Source organism: Puma concolor, chromosome C2, assembly GCF_028749965.1.
Source record: "Puma concolor isolate L17-30 chromosome C2, mPumCon1.1.hap2, whole genome shotgun sequence".
NCBI classification, from domain to species: Eukaryota; Metazoa; Chordata; class Mammalia; order Carnivora; family Felidae; genus Puma; species Puma concolor.
Window position 1 is genome coordinate 38,239,573 of NC_141675.1, and position 26,980 is coordinate 38,266,552.

The 26,980-nt window shown below is 41.7% G+C and overlaps 2 protein-coding genes across 6 annotated transcripts in view; one reads left to right on the forward strand and one right to left on the reverse strand.

Moving 5' to 3' along the window:
* PCOLCE2 (procollagen C-endopeptidase enhancer 2) overlaps nt 1–8,293 on the reverse strand; it is a 68,744-nt gene extending 60,451 nt beyond the window's left edge. Inside the window, exons 1-2 of the mRNA XM_025913857.2 lie at nt 8,137–8,293; nt 7,079–7,187 (exon numbers count right to left, since the gene is read on the reverse strand). Coding sequence (XP_025769642.1) covers nt 7,079–7,187; nt 8,137–8,219 — 192 coding nt within the window. The 5' untranslated portion in view covers nt 8,220–8,293. The remainder of the gene's footprint in view (nt 1–7,078; nt 7,188–8,136) is intronic.
* LOC147577204 (uncharacterized) overlaps nt 7,767–26,980 on the forward strand; it is a 109,801-nt gene continuing 90,587 nt past the window's right edge. For 4 of the 5 annotated variants that reach the window (XM_086674464.1, XM_086674465.1, XM_086674463.1 and 1 more), the window contains exons 1-2: nt 7,767–8,099; nt 13,940–14,145. In XM_086674464.1, the coding sequence (XP_086530590.1) occupies nt 7,770–8,099; nt 13,940–14,065 (456 nt within the window). In that variant the 5' untranslated portion in view covers nt 7,767–7,769 and the 3' untranslated portion in view covers nt 14,066–14,145. Of the gene's footprint in view, nt 8,100–13,939; nt 14,146–22,071; nt 22,170–26,980 lie in introns of all 5 variants that reach the window. The other variant, XM_086674466.1, reaches the window with a different exon arrangement.

Below are 26,980 nucleotides of genomic sequence, written 5' to 3' on the forward strand. Positions count from 1 at the left end.
AACTTTGTCTCAACCCAAACCTCCTTAGAAGAACCAACCACCATTTTCCAAAGTTTTATGTACATTAGCTTTCAAATCCTACTTAACTAACTCCTGTCCCCACCACCTATGTCAAATAAGTATTTTTTTATACAGATGCCCCTTAACTTCCAGTTCCAAAAATCAACTCTCACAGGAAACTAAGAAACCTTCTACCCCATCACGGATTACAAAATATTTAACAATTTCATAACCCTCTAATTCTCTGGCTTAATCTCTAACTGTACACTTTTGAGAACATATTCAGTAAGATTAATTAGTAAAACCTAAGACTAGTTGAGGTCACCAAGAGTTGCAGCCAGAAAGATGCAGCTGAGTCAAGAGGCTTGAGTTCCAGTCACAATTTCAACTCTCCATAGAACAAGTGTCAGCTTCTCCACTTGCAAAGCAGAAGCACAACGAAGCAGCACGGAGCACCCCTGTCCTGAACATACCTTTATGTGAGTAAAATTAACCTCACTATCCAAAGAAGTTTTTGTGTTGAGGGAAATATTCGTATTATATACTGCTCAATATGGTAGCCACTATCTATATGTGGCTACTGAACAATTGAAATATGGCTAATGTGGGGGCACCTGGGTGGCTCAGTCAGTTAAGCATTCACCTCTTGGTTTTGGCTCAGGTCATGATCCCAGGGTTGTGGGATTGAGTGTTGGGTTGGGTTCTGAGCTGTCAGCGTGTAGCCTCCTTGGGATTCTCTCTCTCTCTCTCTCTCTCTCTCTCTCTCTCTCTCTCTCTGTCTCTCAAGATAAAATAAACAAAAAAAAATATGGCTAATGTGATTTAGATACTGAATTTTTAAATTTTTTAAATTAATTTGGCTAATTAACTTAAATAGCCAATGTAGACAGTGTTTGGGACAGTGCAGCTATCCAAGAACTAGCTATGAAAATTTTAAAGTACTATAATTTAAGGACAAATCTAAATTTCTAATCTGTAAGCTGTATTTCCATACTGAAAAGTCTATTACAATTGGCTAGAAAGTTTGGTTGTGACAGGCAGTATTCAACTTTCTTTTTTTTTTTTTTTTTTCAACTTTTATTTATTTTTGGGACAGAGAGAGACAGAGCATGAACGGGGGAGGGGCAGAGAGAGAGGGAGACACAGAATCGGACACAGGCTCCAGGCTCTGAGCCATCAGCCCAGAGCCCGACGCGGGGCTCGAACTCACGGACCGCGAGATCGTGACCTGGCTGAAGTCGGACGCTTAACCGACTGCGCCACCCAGGCACCCCAGTATTCAACTTTCTTAAAGTAAACAGATACTACCATTAGACTCTCTTCAATCTCCTACTAAGATGTTGTTCAATGAAAACGATTTGGTGGGGAGAGCCACTTTGCGGGAACACATCTCCAGTCTGGAAGAACCACGATGAGAGGAAGGTAAGGAGCAAGAGGCAGAATATTCCTCTTCAACTATAGGAACTAGACTTTTAGGACCACTCTTGAGACTCCCATTTTGAGGCATCTCTGTGATGTTTCAATAAATTTATTTTTAAAATTTTTTTAAAGTTTATTTATTTTGAGAGAGAGGGGGTATGCACATGCACACACACATGAGCAGGGGGGTGGGCAGAGAGAGGGAGAAAGAGAATCCCAAGTAGGCTCAATACCGTCAGCGAAGAACCCAACGAGGGGCTCGATCTCACAGACCGTGAGATCATGACCTGAGCCAAAATCAAGAGTTGGATGCTTAACCAACTGAGCCACCCAGGTGCCCCTTTTAATAAAATTTATATTGAATTAGCCAGTAGAAACTCCGTTCTTGGTTTACTGACTGCAGGAGCAGGAAAATGGACTGATCCTCCTCCGGCTTTGGGAAAGCCTTTAACAGACCGCCTTCCCTGAGGCCACACCAGAGCTCAGCCCTGCCTGGAGCAGCTGCCAAGCAAGGGTCCTGAGCCTGGTATATCCAGCCTCTTGGCTGGTGCCACTACATCCTAACTGCATTCAGAACTGCTAAGCCAACTGCTTTAGGCAGAAGAGTCCATGTTTCATCTTCTTTGTTACCACCCTTGTCTAGTCCACTATCTCCTCTCTCCTAGATGCCACATTAGCTTCCTAACTGGTCTCCCTGTTCCATTCTTAACTCCCTACAACTCATTCTATACAGCAGCCAGAATGACCTTTCATTGTTGCGCAACCATCGCCACCACCATCCATCTCCAAAACTTTTTCATCTTCCCTAAGTGAAACTCTGTATCCATTAAACATTAACTCCCCACCCAGCAGCCCCTGAGAACCACCATTCTGACTCTATGAATTTGACTACTCTAGATACCTCATATAAACAGAATCATGCACTATTTGTTCTTTTGTGATGTTTACTTAACTTAGCACAATGTCTTCAAGGTTCATCCATATTGTGGCATGTGTCAGAATTCCCTTTTTAAGGTTGAATAGTGTTCCTTTGTATGTCTACACCACATTTTACTTATTTGTTCATCTGTGGATAGATACTTGGGTTACTCCCACCTTTTGGCTACTGCGAATAATGCTGCCATGAACATGGATATATAGGTATCTGCTCAAGTCCCTGCTTGCACTTCTTTGGGGTATATACCCAGAAATGGAATTGCTAGATAATATGATAATTCTATGTTTGTTTTTCTTTTTTATGGAAGTGTCAATGACACCCAAATGTTACATTAGTTTCAAGTGTACAACATAGTGACTGGACAACTCTACACCCTATGCTGTGCTCACAAGTATAGCTACCATCTGTCACCATACAACGTTATTACAGTACCACTGACTGTATTCCCCATGTGGTACCTTTCATCCCCATGACTTATGTATTCCATAACTGGAAGCTTGTATCCCCCACTCGCCTTCACCCATTTTGCCCATCCCTCCACCCACCTCCCCTCTGGCAACCATCAGTGTGTTCTCTGTATTTATAGATTTCATTCTGCTTTTTTTTAGGTTTAATTTTTTGAGAAAGTGCCATACTGTTTTCCACAGCAGCTGCATCATTTTACATTCCCACCACCAATGCACAAAGGTTCCAATTTCTCTACATCTTGCCAACAAGACTTGCTATTTTCTATTTTTTTATAATAGCCATCCTAATGGATGTGGAGTAGTATCTTTTTTTTTTTTAATTTTAGAGAGAGAGTGAGAAAGAGAAAGTACATGCAAGAGGGGAAGAGGGACAGAGAGAGAGAGAGAGAGAGACAGAGAATCCCAAGCAGGCTCCAAACTCAGCAGAGAGCCCGACAAAGGGGGTCTATCTCACCGTGAGATCATGACCCGTGCCAAAATCAAGAGTTCAGATGCTCAACTGACTGAGCACCCAGGCACCTCTATTTTATAGTTACAATGTATTTCTCACTACTTAATATCTTATTATTTACTTGTTTATTTAAATATTAATTGCTCATCTCTCCAAACTAGAATGCTAGCTGCATAAGGGAGGGCAAGGAGTTTGCCTGCATTATTTGCTGCCATAATCCACATAGTATCCAGCACTCAAAACACATCTGTTGAATGAATGAGAGACCTCAGGATTACTAATTTTAGCACTATCACGGTCCTCCTCTTTTTATGTTCCCTAGGATGTACAGGAGCTCGAAGTCCTCTTCTGCTCCTCCGACAAACTAGAGGACTGTGAAGAAGAACCGAGAAGATTTTTACAAATGAATTAGTGCTATTCTCTGTGAAATATGAAGAAATAAAAATGTCAAACTAAGACCTTGAGAGTACTCAGGGCCTTTGGGAATAGCAGAGGCAGTAATTATAAACAGGAGAATGTGCTGGGCTTCTCTGGAAGTTCTTGGTAGCTACTCATATGCAAACACAAAAGACACAGGCCCCTTGGAATAGAATAAACTCAACTGGCTAAGAGTGAAAACCATTAAGCTTTTTTAAAGTAGAAAATCAAGTTGTGTAATCCTTTTTTCTACATTACCTATACTTTCTAAAAAAAATTTTTTTTCTTTTTTTTTTTTCTTCCGCCAAAAAAGGCTGGCATTTGTTAGTCAACTTCATGAACATGAGTTCAGGCAGCCTGAGAAAACCACAAATAAATATGTCACAGAAACTGCTTGTCGTCTGCTTGTTTTCCCTTCTTTCCACAGTTGATAGAAAACTTTTACTCAAAAGAAAACTTTTGAATTTTAGCAGAGCACCTGGATGCCTGAAATGAAGACTTCATTTCTCAGTTTTCTTGCAGCTAGAAGTGCCATGTAACTAAAAACCAGCCAATGAGATGTAAGAGGAGAGCTGCATGTAATTATGCACAATGTCCTTAAAGGGAGGATACATGCCCTTGTTCTTCTTCCTTTATTTTGGCTAGAACAGAAACATGATGGCTGGAACTTGAACACGCATCTAAGTATGGCCTAACAGGGAGAGACAAAGATACTGAGTGCCTAAAGGTTTGAAGCCGCCACACCAACCTTGCATTGCCTACCTCTAGATTCCTTTATGTGAGAGAGAACCAAACTTCTGTTTGAGCCATTGTTATTAGGGGTCTCTGTTACCGGAAGCTAACCTAGTCCTGACTCACACAGAATACCTTCAGTATGATTATAGAACCCAACCGCAGAAATAAGGTCTTCCTAGATATAGATATATAGATAGATATAGATATAGATATACATATACATATACATATACATATACATATACATATACATATACATATATAGTAGATTGTTCCATAGAAGTCTGAGTTGTTTTGAGCTGATGCCAAGCCCAGCTTAACCAATGAAGTAAGTGGGTAAGAGTGATCTGCCATATCGACTCTAAGTCAGAAGGAAGGAGAAGTCAATACCAAACAATAATGATAATGAAAATGATAACAGTGATGGGTAACATTTATTAAGCACTTATTATATCTCAGGCACTGAGCCAAAGGCCTTTACGTGCACTAATTGGTTTTAATTTCACAACAATCCTGAGGTGTTTGGGTTTTTTTTTTTTTAATGTTCATTTATTTTTTGAGAGACAGAGTGTGAGTTGGGGAGGGACAGAGAGAGAGAAGGAGACACAGAATCCGAAGCAGGCTCCAGGCTCTGAGCTGTCAGCACAGAGCCCGATACATAGCTCAATCTCACGAACTTTGAGATCATGAGCAGAGCCGAAGTCAGGCAATTAATGCACAGAGTCACCCAGGTGCCCTACAATCCCGAGGTTTAAGAAAGATAAATCCTGGCCACACAATTTATCAGTGATAGAATGACAATGTGAATCCAGGGAAGACTGACTGGTGGGCCCATACACCTAACTTTTACATTGCATCCAAACAGAACATCCATTATACTTCCCCTCCTCCCACGTAAGAATATGGTAGTCAGGCCTCTGCTGAAGCACACCACTGCTTTACCAAGGAAAACTTTCACTGGACACCCTCCTCCCATCGACATTTGATGCCATACCAACTATGCCCATAATACCCCATATATAGCCAACCATAAATTTCTACTTGTTAGGCACATGATGCCTCCTGGCCATTAATTTCCTTGGATCATGTATAACTTAAAGCCATTAAATTACAAATGAAACACAACTATAATATGAAAACCAAGTTCCGTGTTTATTTTGAAGCCTTATTCATGCTCACACTAATATTACTATTTCAAAGCTACTTCTTATGACTCATTCTCTCCTGGCCCCATGTGTTGCAGTAACATAATGAAATATGTACCAGTTCATCAGACAGTCAATATTTTATAGGGGAGCATCAACACATACAGGAGCCAAGTTTTATATTAAGGCAGTGGACCCCTCATATTGCCTGTCAAACGACCTTATTAAAAATGCCCCATTACAAAATAGGTTTCACTTTATGCAAAGCTGAACTTACCAAATGTTTGATCAAGTCAACTTATATAATTGTTCTAGGCCTCAGTTTCCTATCTATAAAATGGGTACAGAAGAGTTACTTTTCAGAGTGATTTCAAGGATTCAGTGAGAGTATGTGAGTTAACTACTTGGCATAGTGTCTAGGAAACAGTAAGTGCTCAGTAAGAGGGAGCTACTTTAAAAATTATAATCAGCCTGTGGCACAATCTGACTGAATAAAGGTCTCAGTGGACTAATGTGTTCAATTACTAAACAACTTCCCAACAACGAAAAAATGAAAAAGACTCACCATCATACTGACTGGAAAGATGACTCAATCTAGCTGATTCTAAATCCAGACTATTTTTTTTTTTTAATTTTTTTTTTTCAACGTTTATTTATTTTTGGGACAGAGAGAGACAGAGCATGAACGGGGGAGGGGCAGAGAGAGGGGGAGACACAGAATCGGAAACAGGCTCCAGGCTCTGAGCCATCAGCCCAGAGCCTGACGCGGGGCTCGAACTCACGGACCGCGAGATCGTGACCTGGCTGAAGTCGGACGCTTAACCGACTGCGCCACCCAGGCGCCCCGAGACTATTTTTTTTTAAGATGGCTGTCTGGAAATCTGACTGCTTATCTTGACTTGGCATAATCTATGCCATTACTAACCAGCATGGGCATTTTATTAGCCTTTGTTTGATATTTAGACTTTACTGCCCTATTCCACAATTATTATTATTCTCTATTCTCAGATTGCCATTAGTGGTGGTTTTAAATCAGGAACATTAAGTGGGATTTTTTTTTTTTTTCATTTTCTTTTCCCTTTTACTCATAATGGGTATAAAGTAGTCAGGGATGAGCATTACCTTTGATCTTCTGTTCTCCACTAGGAGACATTTATGCCGGGCACAGGCAACAAATGGATTCCAAAAGTCATTACAACAGGCCTTTGAAAACAGCCTTAATTTTCAATCTATGAAACTCAACTGAGTCAGGATGAGTTTTCAGAAACACATCTGCTTTAAGAATTTATTCCTTCAACAGTTATCTTGTGCCCTTTCTAATCACTAACACAGGATGCCACTAGTTCTATTAATAAAAATCTCCCACATAGTTGAGGTAAATCCAACATTTCACTATTTCAGGCACTCGCCCCTTACCTAGATCCTTACGCCAGAGGAAAAATGCAGCAGCCTTCCACTGTTTCCAATACCCACTTCCAGGAGAATACCCTTAAAAAAAAATGCTTACTGTGATTTTCCAAGTACATTTGCTATTTGGAGGGTACACTCCAGGAAAACCTTCGCTGCCAATAAATCCAGACTCTCCAGTAAGAATGCCGCCACATGTGAAAACAGGTCTGGGAAAATAAAAGAAGGACACTTAATTTGAAAGTGGGTCTAACAATCCAATGTCAACTTCAGAAAGGTGTAGCCTATTAAATATGGATAAAGTTAATATTGATTAATAAATGCCTGCACTATATACGGGATTTGAAATACTTGCTAGCTTTTAGAATATTTAAATTATAGCCTAATAAAACATTCAGTCCAGTTGCCATCTGTCTCCATCCTAGTAACACAACATCTATTTATCCATCCATCCATAAGCAAATCCTCCACATAGTGGTAAGAGCTTATAGGAAAATGGGAAATGGATAAACAAGCAATTGGTTAACATTAAAAAGTTTTAATTTCCTAGATGTGGAGAGACGCCTACTTCTCTCCTTTTCTGAATTTCATTGACCATTGGCAGGGCCTCCCATTTACAAACGGAGGTGGCTGGTGATGGAGGTGGAAGAGGGGATGCCAAAAGTGGGTCCCCCAGTCCAGGACCAGGGCCCTCCCTCAGCTCTGATGGAGGTGGCGAAGAGTTAACTTTCTGATGGAGGTGGCGTGCGGTTGCCCGCGCGCGCCGCGCGACTCGTTTTCCCCAAGGCTTCATGTCTCTGGGCCGAGCCGCCCGGGAGAGGAAAACAGAAGTAAAAAAGCAAAGTCCACAGACTTGGGCCCCAGTGCCTCCCTCCGCCCGCATAAGCACTAGGGAAGAAGAGGCGCAGGTCAGCTCCAGCCCCCGCCACGTGGTGGCCCGGCCAGCGGCAGGACCGGGGGCAAGCGGAGCTGGGGGGCTCGGGACCCGGCCCGGGGACAGCCGGCGCGGGGACGGGGGACGCCAGAGCCCGGGTGAGCGCGGGGTCGCGCGCTGGTTCCCTGGGCGCCCCGACGCGGCTGCAAGGAAGCTGCGGGCTTGGCTGCAGGAGAGCGGGAGGAAGGTAGGAAGGGAGGGAGCCCGGGTGGGGGTCGCGTTACCTCTCCGGGGGCTGCTGCCGCGACAGCTGCGCGGCGGCGGCCAGCAACAGGCAGAGCGCGGCCCAGGCGCCCGCGCCCCTCATGGCCGGTGTAGACGCACGCGGCTCGTTCCCACCCCGGCGCGCACGCCGGTACACACACCGGCTCGCACCACCCCCCCAGGCTCACACTCCGGCACACTCGGGCAGAAACACAGGCTCGCACGCCGCACACGCCCCGGCTGCTGCTCCCCCCGCCTTTCTTTCTCTCTCTCTCCCCCCCCCACCTCTCTCTCTCTCTCTCTCTCTCTCTCTCTCTCTCTCTCTCACACACACACACACTCACACACACACGCGCGCGCGCGCGCGCACACGCACACACACACAGACACGCAGCCGCAGGGCAGCCCAGGTATCCGGGTGTGCTCTGCAGGCGGGTGGGGGTGCTTTTAAAGACGATTACGGTGCAGGCTGACTCGACGCTTAATTTCCCCAGAGGAGTTGCTCTGGCAGCCACAGGCCACTGCTGAATATCCCGTTTGTTCTCCGGCGGCGGGAGGGGGCGGCTCCGAGGGCAAGCCGCCTCCTCTCCTGGGGCAGGGCGGGCGTCTCCTCCCTGACACCCCAGGACACACGGCCCCTGTGACATCCCGCTCGCAAGGCCTTGGGAAGAAGGAGGACAGGGGAACCCCCTGCCGAGTGGTACCCTAGCGGGACGTGGCCTCGGGATCCACAGATGATAAACAGAGAGGGGGTCATGGCTTCCTCTGTGGAGTGTTATTCCCTAGTTGCTTATTAAAAAAAAAAAAAAAAAAAAAAAAAAAAAAAAAGGTGTTAGCGCTTGCTGATTGCTGGGAAACTGGGGTTCCCTCTTTATTTCTGCTGCCTTCAAGCATCCAGATCTAAGGCCAGAAAGGGGGGAAGCACAAGAGGGATTCAATCACATTTTAACTCCTGCCTTTATCCTCTTACTTTAAACACACACTCTCAATAGATTCTTCTCTGTTTTTACTAGTGTATGAGAATAGGGAGACAGTTTCTGTGCTGGGATTTCAAAGTGCATTTTCAGCCAAGCGATTTGTGAGTGAACCGTCATTAACTATGGCAGATAATGAAGACAGAACCCAAATCATCAGATCTCACCATCCTGTGCTCTGTTCTGAAAATGGTGTTTCTTTGCTGGCATCTCTCTGTCCTTAAAAGATCTTTTCCAACAATTTATTTCTGTAGCATTGACCAGCTAAGATACATAGAGAATTTGTTTTTCTAAGGGTAATTACAGCCTTGTGGAGGAACCAAGGCTTTCCTTTATTTAATTAGAGAAAAATAATTTTAAACCTTTTATTTTGTTACGTACTTTCCAATAACTAGGGATTAATAAAAGAAAACAAGAACAGAATGGATCCATTAAGATTTTCCACAACCATACCACCACAAGAAGGATGTAGCTGAATTTATTTTTTAATATAATTTATTGTCAAATTGGCTTATATACAACACCAGTGATATAGCTGAATTTAGATGCCTCATTTGCCCTCTAAATTATTTTCACCTTGCTAAGCAAAATAATAATAATAATCATTAAAATATTACTTATCAAGCCTTCATTTCTAGTACTGAGCTTACAATGTTAAGAATGTAAACACACCTAACAAGAAAATAAGTAAAAGCTAGCTACAGAGAATAATATGACTTTTAATACTGGGGGAACCCAGGAGCCAATAGCAGGAACCAAAACTTCCCAGTGGTGTTTAGATTATCTTACTATTTTTGAAAAAGTGAAGGAAAAAAACACCAAGAACTACAACTTTTAAAAAATTCTCTAAAGGCACCACACCCTGTATGACCTTAAAAAAAGGGGGGTGGGGGGGTTACAGAATTTGGCAAACTACATTATATCCTGAAACCTACACCCTCAACCCAATAAAAATTGCTTTAAAACAGCAAAGAGGAAAATAAATGATTGTTTATTTTGCACACATTTCAAGAATATGCTATCCAACAGCATAAGTGTTTTAGATGATATTTTGTTAAAAAGTCAAAGTTTTAAATTATAATGTGAAAATATTGCTCAATTCACTTTCTGGTAATGATTTGAAGTCATCCTAGCCAGAAAACACTTCATTCCTAGGACTAAGCTAAGTTTTCAAAATTTAAAATTCAAAGACAAAGTATTAAACATGTCTCAATAAATAGAAAGCTATTTGAACATAAATATGCAACTGTATTTTCTTTTCTTAATTTATAGAATGATAACTGTGTTCATATCTTCACTAAAGAGTCAGGGTTCCAACACTGATGGTTCTGTTGTTGTTGAGACACATAGGAAGACATTGATGTTACCCTATGATTTTAAAAGTTTACCAAAGGCCATATTATTTGCTTTTAGAAACACATATTTGACTTGGAACTAGAATTCTGACCAAAATTATAATCTTTAAATGTCCTAAGAAGCCTAATGTGTTAAAATTGAGACAGACCCAAGTGGACTTTGAAAGTGTGTATAAGGTCCATTTCTGTGAGACCAATTTCTAGACTTTCACCATGCAGAATTGGCATAATGGGCAGGGAACCAAAGAACTCCAGGCAGTAGGAAAGGGGAGAGGTAGAAAGGACAAAAGCCCCGTGGCAGATTCTAGAAAGAAAAGCAGAGTGGTAGGTGAAGGGACTCTTATTATCCAAAGTATATATTACCCAATCTCTGCAGTTCACTAGGTTGCACAGGGAATCAAAGTCATGGAAATATGGAAATATTCACCAGTGAACCGATCACTTACAAAATTAGTCCCCTCTCAAACATTCCTTGCTGCCCAATATTAGCATCTAGGTAGGCCCAGTATGTTAACATCTTTGTTAGTTAGTCTCTGGTCAATTCATCAACCTTGTAAACATCTGAAAATGCAATGTAAATACAATGCACATTCAATCCACGGTGCAATATTGATTTTGTAAAAGATTCAGAATTTCATAAAATGGATGCAAGTGATGTTGTAAGAAGTAGGAGAATGATGGGCTTTTTTGACAAATAAAGCCCCGGATGAGTTACTCCAGTGGACAAGTGAAGGAAAGAGCTAAAGAAGATTGCTGACCAACAGTCCCTTCAAAAAAGAGTGATTTTTTAATGCCCAAGTATCAAAGAGAAGCCCATGAGAAAAATGAAGAAGCCCTATGATAAGTTTTCAAAAGTGATTTTCACTACATCATAGTGCTCTGAAAGTCAAGAGTGAAAGAAAAGATGTTTGTATTTTGCTAGAATGCATTTTGCAGGGAAAATTATACTCAAAAAACCCCCACATTTATTCATTCTTCGTTCATTATGAGAATTGGCACACAGTTGCAAATATAAAGGAAATGTTGAATTTTCTGTTCCATTTTTGAAGATAAACTCCTGAACAATTTTTCAGTATCTACTATGAAAATTTGGAGCCTGTGTCAAGTAAATTTTAAGTGGCTTTTTCCAGTATAGTTAATCTCAGATATGGGCACTCTCCAATTATCTTGAAAGATGCCTGAACAACAATCCAGGGCAGTCATTAGATTGAAGGGGGCAGGGTGAGAGAGGAGAGAATGAGGGGCTGGACTCTATCCTTGGATCCCTCCTGTTGTTCTTTGAGGCACAACCCACATCTAGAACTTGGGTATAGTCTGTGCTTCCTTAAAAGTGACCCTCCAGGGGCGCCTGGGTGGCGTAGTCGGTTAAGCGTCCGACTTCAGCCAGGTCACGATCTCGCGGTCCGTGAGTTCGAGCCCCGCGTCAGGCTCTGGGCTGATGGCTCAGAGCCTGGAGCCTGTTTCCGATTCTGTGTCTCCCTCTCTCTCTGCCCCTCCCCCGTTCATGCTCTGTCTCTCTCTGTCCCAAAAATAAATAAACGTTGAAAAAAAAAAAAAGTGACCCTCCAGCTGTACCACATGGAGCTCTAGCCTTGTAAGTGCTACAAATGTATAAAAGAAATGAAAAGTATCTGGAAAGCAATTTGTGTGAAAATTCTTTTATGCAGTCCTAGTGACAATGCAATGTTCATGATATTTCCATAACATCTGTAGTTCTGCAAAACTGCCAAACTGGAATTTCCCCACTTCCTTTGTCTAAGAAAATATAGAAGTATAGACTTATGATATTAATACTTTAGTGATGCAAGTGCCTCTTCTGAATTCACCTTTTTGGATACTATCAACATTTAGGAACTCCCCATAATCTTTGAATTCTTGTGCACAGACCCATCAGTAAATATTCTTGTGAAGGAGGCTTTTTAGAATTAAATATAGGTTTAATGTTTTTTGATATTTGTCAACATAAGCTATGAAGTAGACCTCCCCACTTCTTCCCAAGAATAAAACATTGGAGGCAAATTGTGTTGGTTAGGCTTTTTAGCTACAAACAACTGAGTCCATTCTGGCTAGCTCAAGCCATAAAAAGGATGGATGCATTTTTAAATAGAAGGTAGTTTACATTACCTTTAAGAGAATTGAAGAAATTATGTCAAGGCTAATGACCAAAGCCTGGCTTCCAAAATGGCCCATTGAGAAATCAGTTGCCATTGCTGCTACCAAGACTAAGCAATAAATGCAAGTACTCTAACTTATTGCAATTCTGATGACTGTGAGCACATCAGATGCATTTCTGCCCTGGGAAACTCACCTTTGCAACACTCCTACCCCAAAGGCGAGATAACTATGCTGCCACCTACAGAAGGAAAGCTCATCACAGACCCTCTTTCCTCAAGTTTATTTCTTAAATCCAAAGTCTCATGCAAGTGTATATGCATGGTAATGTCTATGTCTCATGACTGTGTTTCAGGTGCAAGAGAGGCTAGGAATTCAACTGTTTGTGGGGGAAAGGGCCATATAATGTAGAAATTTCCCTCAATATTAAAGGTTATTAAAAATATAATGGGCAGGCACAAATATGATTAATGCCCATGACAAGGATCTACAAAGTTCAATTAGCCTCTCTCCTTGCAACCCCTTCCTGAGGAAAACAGCCCCAAGTGAGTCTTCATGTATAAGGGTGCTAAGGCAATGCAATGTGTGTTGAATGAAACCAGCTCCACTCACCTGCCCATGTTGGGCAAAGTCTCCTGCTCTTTGTTGGTTTGGAGTGGAACTTTATCCAACAGAGGAACTTCATCATCATCCCTAACTTTTACTGAGTACTTAGTTAATACACCAGGAACTGCATCTTGGGACCCATGCACTTGGAGATGTTGGGTATGGTGGACAGATATATACTGTTTATCCACCCAGAATCATTAATTTCATTCATTGCTCCTCCAGACCCTGGATGGAGCATGCAACCAAGAACTGTTAAAGTCAGGGAGCTCTCCCAGGACTTTCCTACTGGACGTATTGGGGAAAAGATCCTTCTACTCCACCCACCCTCCACCCCCACCCCCACCCCCACCCCCGCTTTTTTCCCCTCTGGCAACAGTGTGTAAGCAAATGATTTCCTAGGGAAAGAGGAACCAGCCTTAAGTGAACGCCTCAGAGCAACAGCCACCCACCTTCCACATGGAGATGGACCTAAAGAATTTGAAAAAGACTCTTTTGAGAACCCAGGATTCTACCACATTATAAAGAGACTTGGGTATAAAAAAAGATACAAAAGGCAAGTTTTAATTAAAAAACTAGCTTGATCCTAAAAAATCTTCAGTGTGGGACATTGATGGTAATGAGGACCATGAAGTAAGAAATATAATTAACAGCACCAAATCCAACCAAAACACCTTGGAATCACTTTATTATGTTGACATTTGGGAATGAACCCTTGCCTATAAGAATGATAGTTTTTTGTTTTGTTTTGTTTTAATGTCTTATTTATTTTTCAGAGAAAGAGAGACAGAGCACGAGCAGTGGGGGGCAGAGAGAGACAGAGACACAGAATCTACAGCAGGCTCCAGACTCCGAGCTGTCAGCACAGAGCCCGGCGCAAGGCTCAAACCCAGGAACTGTGAGATCATGTCCTGAGCCAAAGTCAGACGCTTAACCGACTGAGCCATCCAGGCGCCCCAAGAATGATTAGTGTTAACCGTAGGTAAGAAATGTATTTTTATTTCTTAGATGTACTCTCCATATTTAAATAACCATATCCAATATATTGATCCAGTTAGTCATTCGGGTTCTTTTGTAGCTAACTCATCTAGCTATCTCACCAGTACTGAATATTACTATAATCATGAATCATACTGAGATGGTAGTTGTCTGCAAGGAAGACAATGCAATAGGGCCACATGGAGGAAGTGCTAGGACCCCTGAAGATGAAAGGAATACCACCAAAACTGGCCTCTGACAAAGAGCCAAAAGTCTAGAAATGTAAAAGAGGAGCAAGAATAACACCGTTGACTTCGCCACTCAAAGACAACGCTACTGCCACTCTAGTTCCCCTTCCTTTCCAATGTGTCTCTTCTACAATCGAATTATATCTAAGGATTTGAAGAGTTTGTTTTGATTCCAGGCCCTTCTTTGCTTTTGGAAAAGTCACAAATAAAGAAGATTAATGATAATTATTCTATAGTGTAAATATTACTACAATCACAGCTGACTTAGAATGACTTCCTAAAAGAATTGAGAGTGGATCTTTTTCAAGTCCATTCACAAGTAACTTCCTGTTTACTGATTGCTCTTCTTTTTAAAAAAATTTTTTTAAGTTTTTATTTAGTTTTGAGATAGAGAGGGAGAGAGAGAGAGAGACAGCATGGGGGGGGGGGGGGGTTGTTGCAGAGAAAGGAGAGACACAGAAACTGAAGCAGGCTCCAGGCTCTAAACTATCAGCGCAGAGCCCAGCTCAGGGCTCAAACCCACAAACCGCGAGATCATGACCTGAGCCGAAGTTGGCAGCTCAACCGACTGAGCCACCCAGGAGCCCCTCATTTCTTTTCTAAACTGCTGTTTGGAGAAACCACTTCTAATCACAGACAGAGCTGGTAAACCTACCTCAATTCAAATATCCCTTGTTTGTTCCTCGAGGAATAGATTCACATTCATTGCTCCTTAAACATCTGGAATAAAAGTTTGTATTTCCAGTTTGAGCCTGGTTTATTATGAGCTGCAGGATTGCGTAAGGGTTATTGCTTTTGAAAAATAAGATAACTATATAAAAGACATTATCCAAATAAATATCATGTACAAAGGCATTAGAACTATGAGCCTGAGCCATTAAGAGACTCTTTAGCGTTTGAATTTAAGAGAAAACCAACAGCAAAATTCAAAAAGGCATACCTTTGCAGTTTTCTTTTAAGAATTTCTCTAGGGGTGCCTGGGTGGCTCAATCGGTTAAGTGACCAATTCTTGATTTTGGCTCAGGTCATGATCTCACGATGGTGAGATTGAGCCCCAAATCCAGCTCTCTGCTGATGGCACTGAGCCTGGCTGGGATGTGCGCGCACTCTCTCTCTGTCCCTCCCGTGCATGGGCTCTCTCTCTCTCAAAATAAATAAACTTAAAAAAAAAATTCTCTAAAGAATTTAAGGATTAAAGAACTAAAATTAAGTTAAAATTTAAGGATTTCTGTAAAAGATTCATATATAATTTTAAAAATAGATAAAATTGGGGGCGCCTGGGTGGCTCATTCGGTTAAGCTTCCGACTTGGGCTTAGGTCACAATCTCATGGTTTGTGAGTTCAAGCCCTACGTCAGGCTCTGTGCTGACAGCTCAGAACCTGGAGCCTGCTTCGGATTCAGTGTCTCCCTCTCTCTGTCTCTGCACCTCCCCTGCTTGTGCTCTCTCTCTCTCTCTCTCTCTCAGAAATAAACATTAAAAAAATTTTTAATAAGTAGATAAAATTATATATAACAATTATATAGAGAGAATTTATGCATGTAATTTATACATTGTAGATACAATTTATTTACATTATAAATTATATATTATAGTATGTATAAATTTATATATATTTATAAATTTATATGTAAATATACATTATATACATATAAATATATTTTATATATATACAAAATGATGGCTATGGACACAGTCCTAAATGCATGATATTAATAAAACTAGTTTCACATATAAACCCTGGGTCCTTTGCCCTTAAAATTCTAAAAACATTTTACATTCCTGTAAATGCTTTTGAAATAACCCCAACAAAAACATACTTCCTAAGAAACAAGTAGACTCCGAATACATATTTTTCCATTAAGATAATTGCAAAAGAAGATATATGTGGACAAACATCATGTTCAGTAAATTCTCAATAAATCCCAAATGCTTGAACATCAACATATATTTATTGTGGGTATTAAATGGTTATTAATTTTAAAAATTAACATGAGACTTGTTTGATGGAATTTAATAGGATTACATCTCTTGATGGAGTCCAGAGCCTTTTCTGAGGGACACTGCAATTGCTGCTTCTTAACTGAGGGATATTTGCCAGATGCTAATGACAGGCGTATCCTAACCCAGTGGGTAGGACTAATTGCACAAGTGGGAAGTCGTAGCAACAGAAGCCCAGCCTGGAGCTGGCCTTTGTCTCTGTTTTCTCAATTGGTAATGTTTCCATTGGAAGCACTTAGGGATTTTTTTTTTGTTTCATTTTCCATTTACCATTGTGGTATATTTAGGTATTATTTGTACATATTGAGAATACTGAGGAAAATAACAGGAATATAAATATGTGTACTTTACATATGACTTCCTGCATGTTATCATTTATGCGTGTGTAGATGTGGATGCAGGTGTGAATGTGTATATGCGTCTGTGTGTGTACACATGTCTTCCATAGACGGTGCTGGAGATACACTAACATATTTTCACCCTGTAGAGTTCCGTTTTCTAAATTCTAAACTGACCATCCTCTTCTGTCTGCTAGTTTTTCCTTCTAATGCTATAGCGTTTTTTTTTTTTTACCCTTTACTAAAGCTTGATTAGATTTTAATCTCAGTAATCCAAAATCTTTCTTCTCTCCCTCCCCCTGTCTTTCCTTCCTTTTCAAGTTATTGAGAGCCTGCTTTGTGCCCAGTCTGCACTAGGCCTTACAGTAGAACAGACTTGGTTCATATTTTCACAGTCGAGAATGCCGTTTAATGTTGTTTCTTCAAATAATTAATCTCATTCATTTTGTATTGTATTGGTCCTCTAAGAAGCAGACATCAATACAGACTTAGGTGTGCAAGAGACATATTTGGGGAATTGCCTGTGGGGGAAAAAGGGAAGAGGAAATGTGAGTAGGCAGAAACCCTCAGACTGCACTGTAGGTCTGATACCTGTGAACAGAGTCAGCGAAATAAGGGGGATTGTCTTGGAAAAGCTTCAAACCACTGTGCATCATCGGCCAGGGCAATGAGGAGCTCCAGCAAGGAGCCTATTACAGGAGACTTGTGTTGGATAGGAATGGCATGACTCTGGTCCTCCCACCTTGCTCAGCCATTATCCAGGAGTAGCCTGGGTAGAGGTGGTCTTGGCACGCATCCCGCAGCAGATCCTAAAGGTATGGCAGCTGGAGGCTGCCAGCTAATGACAGTCCTTACAGCAGGTTCTCTCGTGAAGGGAGATCTACATGGTACACTCCCATGGCTGCCATAAGGGTAGATTTTAGAGTTTTATCCTCAGAGGAAACTTGATTCTCAAGCTCTTGGTATAGGTGGGAATAGAGTGGGAGGAGAAACGTTTCATTGCTGCCCCCGGTGAAGACTGCAGATATCAAGAAATTAACTTTGTGACACTTACATGAGTGCAGACCTGTGTGCTTCCCAGTTTTATCAGAGAGGTCATTATTTTGGGTGAGGCAAAACACTGGAAGTGCTACTCCACTGGAAGGGTATGTAGGAAGTGTATGTTTGTAATGATGCATTTCTTAGGAATCCTAAGACTCTGAATCCTTTTTGCACTCTGGTCCCATAGTAGACACCTACCAACAGTCAGGTATAGAATTATATACACAGTAGGCATCTTGCATCACCTATGTCTTCTAGATCGCTCATGTCATGGTTCTTCCTGGGCTAAAAATCTAGGGGCATCTTTGGATTGCATTTCCCATTCTCTTAAAACAAAATAAAACCAAAACCAAACCATCTCACATCACTACCACCAACAAAAGACCTGGAGCAGAGGAAGAGAAAGACTGAGCATGAAAAATGAATTTAAAAAGAAAACCTAGAAAACCAAGTGATTATTTCAAGAATAATTAATGACCCTAGTGCACTTTGACTGAACCTTTCTGCAGGTTGCCTCTCATCAGATAGCATCAGATAGAGGTTCTGAGAACTTAGGCAGCCAACAGTATTTTAATGAACAACATACCAGGCAAATAACTCCCCGCATTCAAAATTATTACTACCAAGAAAATGTTGAAAAACCAGAGCCAATGGTCAACTGAACTCTTCAGAGCAAAAACAGACAAGCAAACAAATAACTGAATCAGTAAGTGTCTAGGTATGTGGTATGTCAGATGAAGATCTGGTGACTGGACTTTTTTTTTTTTTTTATGTCTGCAAAAAACACTAGAGAAACAGGAGAAACTTGCTTCTTGGCTTCCAAAAAGCCAAGGAAATAGGAGAACACCAGACACAATGAAGAGCTAAGAAGGTGATGAGGACATCGTCTCTAACTGTTGCCTCTTTTCTACTTTTTTTGACATTGGGTCTTTATGTGTCCCAAATACTCACTCCATTATGTTAATTAATTTAGAAACATAACTGTGATCCCTTTAATGTTTTCAAAGAAACAATAAATTAGAATGCTTAGTAAAATTTAACTAATTATCTAGATCTGTACTGTCACTAGCCACATGCTACTATTTTAATTTAAATTTATATTAATTAAAATGAATTGAAGTTTAAAAACTCAGTTCCTCAGGTGACTAGTCATATTTGGAGTGCCCAATAACTACAGCTATTGGACAGCTCTGATCTAGGTGATTGATTAGATTTAAAAATAAATTGGCCTGGTATACAGGATAGTCAAATAGCTTCTCACTTGCAAATGATTAAGTAAACACTGCATTTTTTTTTTGTTTTAATTATTTAAGCAATCTTCATAACCACTGTGGGGCTTGAACTTACCACCCAAGATCAAGCCAGCCAGGTTCCCCAAAGAGCGCATTTGACTTTAGCAAATGCTTATTCTCCTTGCTGTGAGAACTTCCCTCGCTGCTTTCCTTCCTCCCTTTGCTTTGTTTATCCTTTTATTGTCTGGTGAGGAGAGTTATGCTTCCAACCATTCTCAATGGGTAGAGCCTCTACCTCCCACCTCTGGTGCTGACAGCCCAAAAGGAAGGATAAAGAAAAAGAGAGACCTCAGATCAGTTAAAATATCAAAATAGCAATCAACTGGAGATTGTACCATTCCTCCTGGAAAGGACCTTTCTGATCAGGTTAAATTCAAGTTTTTTTTTTTTTTAATTAAACAAAATTATATTATCTTAATTTTATATTTTATTTATCCAAGTAATGATAAAAGAGCTCAGAGTTATAAAAAATGAAAAATATTTTTGAAAATCAAGAGAAACAACTTAATTATATTTTCAGAACAGATTTTTAAAAAATCAGTAGCTTATTTCTAAAAATTTTTACAATATGTTTTAAAGAAATCAAAAATATTTTTATATTTAGTTTGGTCAAATGTCATATATCCAATTAGGACACTAGTCCTATTGCTTAAATCATTAATAAAACCTTACCCATTAAAACAGGTACTAATTTTGAATTGAGTAGTGTTTGCATGAATAAGAACATTCATTCATTTTATTAATTGTGCAGCACATGTGAATCTTACAGTGATAGATCTAAGTCTCACAGAAATGGAACTTTCTCTATTACTCTACAGCTGAAATTAAACCATCTCTTAAGCCCTATATGGCAGAAAGCCTCACCTTGCCTATTGACTCTAAACTCCATCACTTCCAGATTTTTCTCAGTTAATTTTGGGTAAATCCTCCAGCAAGTCAACTCCAAGGCATGGTCTCATTTATTCACTTATCAAGTATTTGTTGAGCTCCTACTATGTACCAAGACCTAGGAATTGAGAATATGGTAAAGAAGACAAAAAGCCCTTGTTTAAAAAATTTTTTTTGTTTATTATTCATTTTTGAGAGAAAGACAGCATAATCAGGGCAGGGTCAGAGAGAGAGGGAGACACAGAATCTGAAACAGGCTCCAGGCTCTGAGCTTTCAGCACAGGCTGCAAGATCACAACCTGAGTGGAGGTCAGATGTTTAAATGACTGAGCCACCTACGCACCCCAGCCCTTGCTTTTATGGAACATATATTTCAGGTGGGGAGCTCAGTGGACAGCTCTGGAGCTGAAGAAATGGAGTTGGATAAGAGGGTGATGGAAGAGTGTCTAAGCACTTAATAAATTCTCTTTTTTTACGTTTATTTTATTTTTGAGAGAGAGAGCGCAAGGAGAGGAGGGGTAGGGAGAGAAGGAGACACAGAATCTGAGGCAGGCTCCAGGCCCTGCACTGTCAGCACAGAGCCAGACACAGGGCTTGAACTCACGAGCCATGAGATCATGACCTGAGCCGAAGTCGGACCCTTAACTGACTAAGCCACCCAGGCGCCCCAATAAATTCTTATTGATCAACTGAATTTGTTTCTTACAGGCATTTTTTCTCTCCATTAATATGAAAAGTTGTATGGAATTGAAAATATGCCCAATAGCAGAATAAAATGACATTGAGAGCTGTAAATAGAAAATGTTTGTAGGATCAAATGATTTTCTAAAAGTATCCTCAAGACAATATCAGTAAATAGGTCTGATTATCATGTTTTGGTGTACTGATCTTGTTGACTTTTCCTGTGTCCCAAATCTGAAGGTCACCGACCCTGAGCTCAATCACCTATTAGCCAGAAGACCTTGAACAAGTCATTTAACATATCAAGGGTATGATTTTATCACTGTTTGAATAGGACAATAAAACTATCACCCCTACTTACATATAATAGTTGCAGTGAGGATCAAGTAAAAGGAGAAAAGGGGACCTAAAATTAACTCGCATGTCCTTTATGTTCCCAATCCTGTGCTGCTTGGCTTATAGATTGCATCTGTCTTGACTTTCTTAGTTGTAAGTGAAAAACAACCCAAATGGCTTTAAGCGAAAACACAACACATTGTCTCTCTTAACTGAAAAATCCAAAGATAGATCTAGGCTCAAAGGTGTCGCTGGAGCCCAGTCACTCTCTCACCTCTGTTCTTCTCAATGTTGGCTCAGTTTTCAAACATTACTGTCCCTTGTGGTCACAAGATGCTTCCAACAGCAGCAGACCTCATTCAAGTCTATTAGACAGAAGTAATTTTCCTTTTCCTAGGATTCCCAGCAAAAAACCTCAATGAGTTTTATTGACTCTTTTGGATCATGTACCCATCCCCAAACCAACCATTGCTACCAAAAGAAAAGTCATATTCTTTCTAATTGGCTAGGATGAGTCACATGCCCATATCTCAAGCCAATGGTACAAACAACACCACCATCATTTTATGAACCGAGAGAGGAGTTGGTAATCTCTCTGAAGGAAATTGTGCTATGGTTTCCAGTAGAGGGAATGGACAAAGCAACAGGTATCAATTACCTGTATATAACTTTTAAGGCCCAGGCCCCACACAGGATGATGATAGTGCTGGGAGGCAGATGGGAGGGATAAACAGTGTCACAAGACCATACAAACTAGCATTCCTCTGTTTTTACCTCCACCTGCTATATGAGAACATGAGTCCCTCCCAAATTATGGGAGGAAATGTCAGCTTCCTCCCAAATTATTCTGAGAGTCCCTGGAGATTTCAGCAAGGAGTCTCATGTGTACATGTGAAACATTTCTTTTGGGTAGCACTCAGGACTTGTAGCCTTTTCCCCCTTTGCTGTGGCTTCCTGTGATGTTTCTGTGGCTGTCAAGGCTGAGGTGCTCAGAGCACAATGCTGTTGCTGCAGTCCCCAATGCCCTCCAAAGAACAAACGCTGCCCATGCAGCTGAAAAAAACAAACCCTTTAAAAAGTGGTGTTTCTTCCCATGTCTCTGGCAGGGACTCTGTGTGAGGACAGTACCTTTCACTGCCATTTCTGCCATCCGGTTCCTCTTACCTGACAAATGGGGGTCAGGTGGTGTGTACCCAGCCAACAGGTAAGCCTGGGCTGGGGCTGGGACACAGCTATTTGCGATTGTAAAGCCCAGTCTATGGAGCCATGGAGCCAAGGGAAATTCCTAGATGCAGTGCCCTTTTCAAGTCCCAGTTCAAAGCCCACATACAGGGAGATGGGGGGAGCACCAAGGTAGAGAGATGGACATGAGCTTGAGTTGATTGCCTGATGATTTTCCCACAGCTGCTCTCCCAGAGCTTCTGGCCTGGGCAGGCATGGTATTCTGGGAGGGGAGGTACTTATTCAGCCACAGGCATTTTAGTCAGCTTGGGTGTCTCCACTTTTTCTTGAAGTTCTGTCACGCTATGAGTTCCTGGGGACTGCGCTGGCCATCAAAATACACAAGAAACTTCTGAAAATCATGCCTTTCCTTCAGGGGTAGCTTATTCCTGCTTCTGGGGCAGGCCCAGTGTTACAACTCTTTCTCTCTTAGGGCTCCTCCTTTCTGCAGATCCGTGCCTGTGGCAGTGATAGCAGAGGAGTTGATTGCCCTGCTGGTCCTCCAGGCAGTCCTCAAACATGTAGCCTAGACATTATAAATAATAATAATGATGGGGCGCCTGGGTGGCTTAGGTTAGGCTTCTGACTTCAGCTCAGGTCATGATCTCACAGTTTGTGGGTTCAAGCCGTGTGTCAGGCTCTGTGCTGACAGCTCGGAGTCTGGAGCCTGCTTTGGATTCTGTGTCTCCCTCTCTCTCTGCCCCTCCCCTTCTCACGCTCTGTCTCTGTCTCTGTCTCTCTCTCTCAAAAATAAACATTAAAAAATTTTTTTAAATAATAATAACTATATCTCATACTAACTGAAAGCTTGCTATTATTATCCATAGTTCGAGGTGAGGTTCACTGAGGCAAAGAAAAGTTTGGTAAATATATCTTTTAACCCATGAGGCCAGATATTTGTGCGTCTTGATCCCTGATGTGTTTCCAGTGCCTAGCACAGGGCTGACCAATAATAGTTATTCACTAGATTTTTTCTTTTTTTTTAAATGTTTATTTATTTGGGAAGAGACCCCACACACAAGTCGGGGAGGGACAGAGAGAGAGAGGGAGATACTCAGTGCTGTCAGCACAGAGCCTGACGAGGGGGCTTGATCTCACAAAGTGAGATCATGACCTGAGCTGAAATCAAGAGTTGGACGTTTAACTGACTGAGCCACCCAGGTGCCCCAGTAGGTACTTTTTTCATTGATGGATGTGCAGCAGATGCTGTGATGGGCCTCCTTGATCTCTCATTTAGGACCAAGTCATTTGTTCCCCCTGCTGCTGGGACATCAACTGCTATGGGCTCCCAGTTGGCATCTGTCAGGAATTTCCCACAGGACAAGATTTATAACCCCTCATTAAGGACTGCACCCAGTGGCTGGTCTGTGAGGGAGTCAGAAGATCAGTCCCCACTTGGGACTACTCTAGAACTATCCCAGTTCCCACTGAAGATGAACTCAACTCGTCCTCTGTCGCATCTGCTTTGCAGTTCAATCTCTCCCTCTGCCCAGTCTTGCTTCCCTCATTTCTCTATAGGGACTGTCACTGACTACAGCCTTCAGTGAACCACCTGAAGCAAGTCTCATCGAGTTTGTTGCCAGGGAACTTGGCCCAAGGCACATGGAATATGTTATTTACTCAGCCTTGTGGCTCTGACCCCAACAATCCTGTCTATAGATTTGTCCTTTTTCTAATGCTGTTTGAGGTGACATGGCTGCTGGTTGTTCCAAAATGTGCTATTGCTGTTATAAAAGTCTTTGCTATCCTCACTGAAACCTTGAAAATTCAGGAAGATGCCACTTCTCATCTCACCTGCTCTCACTAACCTTGGAATTCTTTGTTCAGCTCTGGGAGCCAGGGATGGCTGTCTCACCCCACTGCCCCAGAGCAGATCCCTGCCGGGCTGCAATGATAGCTCAAGACATAAAGAAAGATGCTTCTTCCCTTTGAGGTCCTCTCAGAAGCCGCCCTCCCCGCCTGCCCCAGCTTTACAGCCCTTCATTTGTACCCTCCACCCTGGCAACCCTCTTGGGTCATGCCAGTTGCCAAAGCTTCAGTGACCAGCTCCAATGCTCCCCAATGAACTAATGGTATCTCAGCCATTAGCTCAGTCATCTCTTTCCCACAAGGCAAATTCCCTTAAAGCTCTCTTGCTCTTTCTTCCCATCTGCCTGTTGTCAGGGCCACATTATGTACTTCTGAACCACAAAGTGGGTCCACTTCCTCCCTTTAGCTCCTCTATAAATTTGCCTGACTCTCCACTTCCCTCACCTCTCCCCAGGAACCACCAGACTCTGAGAATATTGAATATGTTAGAGCAGAGAAGGAGGGTGAAGGTGGAAAGGACAACATCTACTGAGACAGGGTTTAGACAACGTCTTGTTATATACAGCAGAGGAGTAAAGAAGTCAGATAAATCTGGCTTGCTTTCTTACCCATCTGTGAAATGAGGACACTTCATTAAGTGGTTAAGATAAATAAGATAATGTATGTAAAGCACTTGGCATTGTGCCTGGCATGGAGTGGGTGCTTAATACCTGGAATTTGTACTAGTTCTAGGTTTTTGTCTTTCAGTTCCAGTCCACTGTTCTATTCTCTGCTTTGTGGTGCTGGGTCTCTCTGGGACTCTACAGACCACATTTCTGCATAACCAGCTGCTCCTTGTTGGACGCTGCCAATGGGGAAACCAGAAGGACATCATAAGACCAGAGGAGGGAGAAGGAACTTGCTCCTTCCCTGGGGGCTTATATCTACTTCCTGTTCCCCTGTTCCACATCAGCAGTGCTCGCTCATCTCCGCAGAGGCAGTTCCTTCCTGGAGGAGTCTGAACCCATTTTGCAGATTCCCCCTCACTCATCGGAGCAGCCTCATTGCACCTTCTCAGAGACACCAGCACCAGCCCACTGGTACCCTATCCTCAAGGGTCTTGGTCCCTCCTCCAAGTTCTTCTCTTACCCACCTCTAGGGGAGGTAGCTACTTCCCACAGGTGCTACTGCTATGATTTCTTAGTGTCTTTGTTTACTTTTCAGTCACTTAGTTAACAACTTTATACCTAGGTAATAGTTTTTTTTTATTTTATTTTGAAACAATTTTTAATGTTTTTTATTTATTTTGAGAGAAGCAGAGAGAGAGAGAGAGAGAGAGAGAGAGAGAGAGAGAGAAAGAGAAAGAATCCCAAGCAGGCTCCACACTGTCAATGCTGAGCCTGATGCAGAGCTCGATCTCACAATCTGTAAAATCATGATCTGAGCTGAAATCAAGTGTCGGATGCTTAATGAACTGAGCCACCCAGGCTCCCCTGGTTAATAGTTTTTTATATTACATTCTCATTGCTCTATAACTGGTATGGTTTCTGTCTGCTGACTAGACCTGCTGGATACAAAAGTTTTTCCATTTTGTGAATAAGAAAACAGGGATTTGTGTGGGATTAGGCATCTCCCAAGGTCATGGAGTGATTCTTTGGGCTTTGAATTCAGGTGTACCTGACCCCAGAACTATACAGGCACATTACATACCATATAGCATGGCTGAGATAAACCATGTTGCTTCCACCAGGTCATTGTCACATTTTCATCCCTGCCTTGGCCCCACCCCGTTGTGGCTGGGATGCACTCCACCTAGTACCCTGGGGCCCAAAGCTAAGGATAAAGCACAGGTGCTGCACAGCTGAAAATGTGACATTGAGCGCCTCCAAAAATGTGACATCGAGTGCCTCTGAAAGCTAGGTTCCTCTTTGAAATCCCCTATTTAACTAAATTATTTTAACCAAATTCTAACATTTTCATTAAGTAGAAAGGAAAAAATAGTAAATCCATTACAAAACTTTTAGATGCTAGTGGATCTCAAAGGATTTGCCGAGTGTTATAAAACTGTTGTGATTGGGGGCGCCTGGGTGGCTCAGTCAGTTAAGCATCTGACTTCAGCTCAAGTCATGATCTCACATTTTGTGAGTTCAAGCCCTGTGTTGGGCTCTGTGCTGACAGCTCAGAGCATGGAGCCTGTTTCAGATTCTTTGTCTCCCTATCTCTCTGCTCCTCTCCCCCTCTCAAAAATAAATAAACATTAAAAATATTTTAAAAACCCCACAAAACCACCGTGATTGAAACTGATTCTGTAGGCTTGATCCAGAATTTGGGGGTTGGGGGCTGAATGTCAAAACACAGTTATGTTAATTTCACGTAAAAAATTTTTTTTAACATTTTATTTTATTTTTTTGAAAGAGAGAGAAAGAGACAGAGCGTGAGTGGGGTAGGGGCAGAGAGAGGGAGACAGAATCTGAAGCAGGCTCCAGGCTCTGATCTGTCAGCACAGAGCCTGATGCAGAGCTCAAACCCATGAACTGTGAGATTATGACCTGAGCCAAAGTCGGACGCTTATCCAACTGAGCCAACCAGCTGCCCTCAATTTCACTTTTATTATTTTCTAAGTAATCTCTATGCCTGATGTGGGGCTCAAACTCGTGACCCCGCGATCAAGCATCACATGCTCTACCAACTGGGCCAGCCAGGCGCCCCTCACTTTTATTCTAAGAAGTGTTTCATGGAGCACTTTTTGATGGAAGACAGGTGGTCAGAGAGGGAGTTGGGCCAAAAGAGACATCTTTCACATCAAACAAGGATGGACTGCTCATCTTTAAAAGACAAGAAACCAGCATTCTAAGATACTATTTGGGGAAAAGTCACAACGACATTACTGGGAATCTGGCCAAAGTAAAGACTATTACTGGATGTTTCTGATTTTGTTCAGAATATTCCTGGAACTCACTGTCTTTATAATGCCATACAGATAGAATTTTTTTCTAATATGAAGAA